The sequence below is a fragment of the Pezoporus occidentalis genome, unplaced genomic scaffold (genome assembly GCF_034315485.1).
Source record: "Pezoporus occidentalis ecotype Australia unplaced genomic scaffold, CSIRO_AGI_Poc_V1 ctg7, whole genome shotgun sequence".
NCBI classification, from domain to species: domain Eukaryota; kingdom Metazoa; phylum Chordata; class Aves; order Psittaciformes; family Psittacidae; genus Pezoporus; species Pezoporus occidentalis.
Genome location: NW_026916052.1, coordinates 728,715 through 736,093, shown reverse-complemented (window position 1 = coordinate 736,093; position 7,379 = coordinate 728,715). Strand labels below are relative to the sequence as shown.

Genomic DNA, 7,379 nt, shown 5'->3' with positions numbered 1-7,379 from the left:
GAACCAGAGCTATTTTAAAAAGATAGAACATTACTAAATGTAACCAATGTGGATCCTAATACATACCTGCTGTCTTTGTGGCAGCAGCAGGTAATAAAGCTTGGCTCCATAACCCTGCCTCTCTCAGCCATGCTTATTTTCTGAACCACTCTTTTGTGACATGCAAACTGAAGAAGCGTTATCACAAGTCTCCTTAAAATGGTAGTTGGTAGAAACTAGGACTATTGGAAAGAAAATGGTCTCTTTTTTTTTGTAATTTGCAATTTAACAACAAAATATTGTTGTCTTCTTATTTTGAAGAGAAATATGCTCTCGTGACCAGAGGACTGACTTAATAAAGTACACCAACAAGAATAAAATTAAAAATCAATACCCCTTTCTATTTAAATAGCTGTTTTGTCACTAACTTGCTGACCAATCTTACACAGCTTACTAACGCCTATAGTTTCACAAATACTCAATATTTTTTATTTATCTTGTCTGTAAAAAATGAAATACAGGAACAGGGCTGATTTTCAGGGACACAAAACTGAAAACTTCAGTTTCTTATGAAAGTACTGGGAGTGCAGAGACCCAGCAACCTAAAACAAGGCTTTGGTTCCTCTGTAATTTACCCCCTAACTCCAGTCACAGTTACGACACATGAAGTTCCTGCCTACACAAGTTGGAAGTTTCAAAATTAGGCAAGAAATCCTGGACTGAACATCATAGTCATAGTATTCCCACCTGCAAAATAGGCAAAATGCCTACCCAGTGTCTTCCTGGGGGATCGCAAGAAGTCTCTGTTTGACCACTGTTAAATACTCCTGTCATTTTCAGTGTATCAGGGAATCTTTGGCCATTGTTCCTTTATGGAAAATGACAACTAAACTGTCAGGCTCTCTTGGGATGGGAACAGGGGTGGGGGAAAAGGAAACACAAGGAAAGCAGATGACCGATGGCGGGAGATGAACGTGGAAGCAAAATAGACTGGCCATTTGTTTCATCTACCACGATAATCAGTACAATGGCAACACCTGAACACAAGCAGCGTTGACTGCAAAGGCCTTGTAGCTCTTAGAATCATGTGCTTAGAATAGAAACAGTGGAGGAACTGAGAAGAATTTAATTATTTACTTCTTAAGCCCTGGTCACAACTTAGATGTCAAATTCCTTAACTGTGCTCTCAGACATAACAGCTAATGAAAGGTGTCCTTTAAATAAAAATGATCAAAGGATGAGACCAACAGTGAACGGTTGGATTCTTTAACTATTTCCTGCTGGTTTGGGCTTTTCTAAAAACTAACTAATTTGGCAGAGGAAGGAAAGGGGAAGAAAGAGGGTAACAGAAAGGGGAAAGGAAAGTCTTTTAGCAGCAGGACACCGTGTAACATCCCTCCCGGCCTCCACAACCACTCGCTGACTGACAGAGCACAGCGTGCAGTCCCGCCCCGGCTTCTGTGGCTGTTGCTAGTGACCCACAGTGGGCTACACACGACGCCTGGGACTCGGACTGCCCAGCATGGACTACAACTCCCAGGGTGCTTTGCAAAGGAGCGTTGCTGGGGGAACGACTCCCGGGAAAGCTGACGCCGCAACTCTCGCGGGAGAACGGGCGGCCTCAGCAAGCACGTCTCTCGCGAGAACTGTGCGCGGCACTCGCGATGGCGGCGGGTTCGGGGCTGTTCGAGCTGGAAGTGTTGATGGAGGCGGTGTGGGTGGTGGCGCCGCCGGGCCCCGTGGTGTGCCCGGCCGTAACGCTGCGCCTCTTGGACTTCCCCACCCTCCTGCTGCGCCCCGCCGCCTCCGCGCCGCCCCTGCGCCCGGGGCGGGCCTTCCCCTTCGGCCGCGGCAAGCGCTGCCTCTTCCGCTGGTGCCGGGGCTCGCTCTGCGCCGCGCTCCGCCGCCGGCCGCTCCGCGTCTTGCTCCTGGCGCTGCCCGCCGGGCTCGGCCCGGGGCCCTCCCGCCTCCTCGGCAGCTGTGGTGTCTCCCTGGCCCCCGCCGCCGCCGAGGTGCTGCAGCGGCCCGGGGCGCCTGCTTCCTGCTGTCGCCGCGGGCGCTTCCCTTTGCGGGACGCTGCGGGCCGCCCCGTCGGGGAACTGGTACTGAGCTACCGGCTCAGCAGCCTGGAGGCCGGTGAGCAGCCGTCCCCGCCGAGCCCCGTTAGCCCCCGCGCTGCCACGCCGCCTGCCACCTCCCCTGAGCTGGGGAGCGAGGAAGAGGAGGGCGAGGAGCTGGTGGGCAACATCTTTTGCCCTCCCATGCTCTATTACAGCCATGAGCCTGCTGAGCCAGATCTGCCGCCAGCAGCAGCGGCTGCAGGGCAGTGGGAACGTGTCGAGGCCTGGGGACCGCAGGAGAAAGGCAAGGACCAGAGCCCCCCACGTCCCAGTGCTGGACCCTCATTGCTGCACCCAGCCAGCCCTCCACAGCTCTGCAGTGTCCTGGGGCAGCTGCCGGTACTTAGTGCCTTGCTAGCAGAGCTGTCAGTGCTCACCCACAGTGCTGTGCCTGGTGCTGTGCATCCCCCGCTTGCCTGGCTCTACCGGGCTCCAGGAAGCAATGGCATGGCCTCACAGGCTCCCAACCCCAGCCATTCCTCTGGTCTCAAGCCTGCAGAGGCACCTGTGGGGCCTGATGAGAGCACTGGAGCTACCAGCCCTCAACTCAAGCAAGGCCATCAAGAGGCCATCTCTGCAGCATCTTCTCAGGCTGGGAGAGGATCTATGAAAGCTGTACCCCAGGTAGAGATGGGCTCTGAAAGGAACTGCGGAACTAAGGAAAACAGACCTCCCAGAAAGAAATTGTTGTATGGGCTGACAAATACACTGAGGCTACGGCTGCAGAAAACCAACCCTGATAAACTGGTAATTCATGAAAGGAGAGAGCAGTACAGAAAAAAGCAAATAGAGATGATGAAGGAGAGAAGCCCTTTATCCAAAAGAAAGCTGCTCAGAAGTGCTGGAGAACAGCATGTGATTTCTTACAGGTGTTGTAGCAAGGGAGACGGTTCAAAGCGGAATAATCAGTTCGATAAAGCTATTCAGACTTCATTAGAAAACAGTGCTCTCCCAGAGTCTGTTTCTGTGACACAAGATGTGTCCCCTGACCTGCAGAAACAAGCCACTGCAAGTCCACTGAAGAGTGATGAAATTGCAAGCAAGGAACATCCATGCAAAATATCTACGCCCCCCCTTACTGGAGGAAACTCTATTAAAATCTGCCAAGAAGGAAACGCATGCAAAATCTGAACTCCCAGCAGCTTTCCCATCAGATGCTAATGCAAAGAAGAGTAATGGGGAGGGAATACACTTCATCCATCCTAAAACAACGGAGCATGATAATGTATCTGTTATAAGTGATCATAAACCAGGCCCCAGCAGGAGTGCTGAAGACAGCTCTGAATTTATTTACTCAGATGACTTTGTTACTAGTCCTGAGAACACAGTTTATTCAGAAGATTTCACCAGTGCTGAGTATACAGACAGAGGCTCAGAAGCTCTTGACAGTAATCCTGAACCTCTGTGGCTTGAAAGCCCAAAGCAAGGTTGCTCAGACACAGAGGTGGAATCCAGCAGGTCCAGAATTTCAAAGACAAGTCAAAGAGCTGAAAGTCCTTCAGAGCTTCTGCCGGTTCCTTCAGCTTTATCTCCAGTCCAGTCTTTGAAGAGAAACCGTGACTTAAAAATCAGCAGAACTAGCGGTGAATCTATTGATTCACTTAACCTTGTTTGAAGAGAGGCATTGTTGTTAGATGGAGAGCAGGAAGCCTGATAGATCAGTGTCACATTAAAAGGGGATTTTCCTTGAACCCCTTATATTTGATCAGCCTGTCAGTTTCCCAGGAAAGACGAGTACTAAGGTGGCAGGTTGCCTAGAGAACTGTGGTGGAGTAGATTCCGTGTATGCCAGCTGTCTCTGGAAGTAGCAACTGTATTTCACCCTAAAAAAGTTTCCTTACTACTACATCTTCTGTTAGGCCCCAGTTTTCTCTAATTTCTCCACTAAGTAATTTTCCCACAATTGTCAAGGAAGAAGGGTGATCAGCATGTTAAACAAGTATCTACACTGAGAAGCAGAAAAGTTAGTTCTCATCCTGATCTGAATATAGGAAAGGGGCAGACCTCTGCAGGAAAAAGCCAGTATCTCAAGTTAGCTCTTACTTGCTACTTAACATGTCTGATCTTGACCTTAGTGTCCTGGAAAATAGTATGTCAAAGAGGATGATTTTTTGGGGAAAGTATGTCTGCTTCACAGGCAAGAAAAAGAGAAGACAGATGAAGGATCAAGTCTTGTCTCACTAAACAGAAAACCCTGGGTTTGAAATCTCAGCTTTTTGAGCAAGAATAGCTTATTTTTCCACATGCATTCCATCCATGGTTCTTTGTCAAAGTTTCAGGAAAGGTTATTAACTAGTACTCTAATTACAGTGTGGGCCCTTACCCACTGTGAGACTGATGTAAAACCAAGATGGTTTCTTGCAGTCCCCCAGGGGTCTGCGTCTAAGAGCTTTCTGTTGTTACTGCAGGTTGAGCAATCCCATAAACACACAGTCTCATTTATGTCTTTGTTACATGCTTGACAGTCATGGCTAGTCACAGTCAAAGTGTCACAAGTCCAAAATATTTACTAAAAGCTCCCTATTTCCTAATCCCCCATAGCCCTCAGAGATTTCATATATAACTGTATTTTCACAGAATTTACAGTAGTTTTCATTTTGGTCGCATTGACTCATTAACTCCTTGCTCCACACTATTGAGCAGTAAACTATAGTTACTTCAAATTGAAGTTTTGTGGTGGTGGTAGTTACACTTCTAACTTTACTACAATGAAATTAAAATATAGAAAGTAATTACCTGAGTTTATTATAGATCCTCACTAAACAAAGCTATCTGACTTCTTACTTTTGGCTTGTTACTTTAGCAACTGGTCTTTGTTTTAAGTCGCTACAATATTCTAGAGATAAGGTCGATGGCTATTCCATAAACCCCCATAGTTTTGTTGCTTAAGAGAAGGGTGATTAAATAAGCAAATAAAATTGAACTTAATGTTTTCACCATCAGTCCCAAACTGAGAAATAAACTCTTTGATATACACATTAATTCTCAGAATTTATGACCTAAGCCAAGTTTTCTATGACTGTCTTTTAAACAGTTATTTCAGCATGCTGTTTAGTAAAATAAATTTAGATAGCCAATATAACTGTATAACTGATGGTGCGATGGGAAGAGCAGGATATCAAATACTGACAGTTTGGGTCACTTTACCTCTTCAACTGTAATGTTTTTCCTGCTGTTAAGTAGTTCTGATCAGTCTCAGCCAGTGGCTAGGAACATTTTTAAGAAGTCCCAGCCAAGCACATTTCCTTCACTTCAGTTTTTATTCCTCAGCTCCTGGCACTCTGACTGTGTTTGTGATTTCTCTAATGAAAGTTCCTACCACCTATTTTACAACCTATAATCCCTTCATCGTTGTGGAAGTTACTTCTTTCAGTTTTCTGAAATTACATCCAGCCTTGGTAACTGTGCAATTGATTTTTTTCATTGAGTTACTGATGCTCTTGGTACCTTCATTTTCTAGGTCCCAGTATTTTATGATGCCTGCTGTTGTAATCATTCCTTTTCTCTTTGTGTAAGTGCTATTTAGAGTTAAATGCTAGTCATTATTTGAAAATCTGTGAGCTTTTGCTTCCCTTTTCTCGGCATTTGTCACCAGCATCTACTTTACTGCTTGCTCAGCTTTGTTTGTCTAGAAAGAAGACAAATTATTGACTCTTACATTCCCATCCTTAAAAGGTTTTGTCGACTTCTACATGCAAGATTTTCACCAGCTCCTGTGAAATGGCACAGTGCTCATTTAGAGCTGCAGAATGACCATCCAGGACTGTGAACATTTGCTTGTGGTTATCAGACAGCAGGCTTCTCTGCCTCTCTCAAATGTTGCTGTTAATCCCTTTTTAAAGTTTTGATTTCCAAACTAACCTTTCATTTAAGATGACTGAGGCCATGTCTGTGAGAACAGACACTGGCTTTATTTTAATGTGCATTTAGAGTTAATAGCAGTCACATCTGCTATAGCTAATGTTTGCTACCAGCTAGCTGCTTGCATTTTCTATCCTTCCTTTTAGTCAGTACACTGATTTTAATTTCAGTTTTGTTCACATTCAGATTCTTCCCTCATCTTAAATTCCTTGTATGTATGCAGCTCCGTTATGTTGAAGTCACCCAGATGAGCTGCAGCCACTGCCTCTTTCGTGTTTAGCATTGACTTACCGGTATTAAACTGGTTTTGTTTTGGCTTTTATGATTTCATTTGACTGTTTTTTATATGACAACTGTAATGTAAACCTCACCTAACTTTAAGGAATTGCTTGCATTTTCCCAGAAGGGTAGTCAGTGTTCTCTATTGGTTTCTAGAGGATGAATTTGAATGTCTTATGCTGGAGAAAACAGCATTAATCTTCAGTTCTGCAGAGACCTCTGCAAGTGATTCACTTAACCAATTGTTTAAAATAACATGGCTTGCTAGAGGAAACGTTCAAATAACATTGGAGATACATGTTACTCCTAACTAAATTAGCATTTAAAGATTGATTGAGGTATAGTTAATTAAAAATTAAAAAACCCAACAAACCAAAACCACAAAACCTTAAATGTTAAGTAAAAAAAAACCTCCAGATGTATATTCTGTTTATTTATGTTTATTCTAATCTTAGACATTTTTTAAACATTTTTAATGATAGACTAGTAAATTTCCTTCATATGTAGCAGTATCTGAGCTAAATCAGCTAAGAATTTGGTTCTCTACATATCCATTAACAGAAAATAGCAGGTTTTCAAAAGGAACTAAAGGTATTTACATGGTCAGATCCCCTGAAATTCCACAGGGATTAGTCACAAAAGGTTGCAGAGTGGAAACCAGTGCAGAACACTCTAACAGTATTATCTCTTGGAATGCAAAAATGTTTTTGGAAGAAGATAAGTTATGCTTCAACAAATATTTTTAGGGCCATTTGGAAAATTTAGTGGTATCATGATTGAAAGAAACTCCCTTGGTGTCAAGGAAATTCCAGCTCTTTTGTCTTTAACTGTTGGCAGATTGAGTATTTTTCCTGTTTCATGCTTATGTACTAAGAATACATAACCTTTGATTCTCCCCTAAATTTCAGTTCCACCACACAGTAGTGTCTGGTATTCCTCACAGTATCTCTAGAACCTTCCCCCAAAATCCCTGTTCCCCTTGATGCCTTGTCTATTCCAGCTTCTCCTCCTGACATATTTCATGCAATGTCTAGAACTCAGCTTGCTCTGCTTATCATCAAAAAAGTCTCCAAACACTTCTCAGATACCTTCACTGGCTTGTTCTTGTCTTTGACATCAGACTGAAGCTCTGCTAATTGT

General features: G+C 44.2%; 1 protein-coding gene across 1 annotated transcript; it reads left to right on the top strand.

The window, feature by feature from the left end:
- The first annotated feature begins 1,514 nt into the window (after nt 1–1,514).
- On the top strand, nt 1,515–6,260 carry MAP10 (microtubule associated protein 10). The gene is given in 6 exon segments (XM_062641987.1): nt 1,515–3,167; nt 3,169–3,760; nt 3,817–3,833; nt 4,018–4,120; nt 4,123–4,191; nt 4,194–6,260. Coding segments are annotated over 6 exon segments (2,415 nt in total). The 5' UTR covers nt 1,515–1,643; the 3' UTR covers nt 4,304–6,260.
- The last annotated feature ends 1,119 nt before the right edge of the window (nt 6,261–7,379 follow it).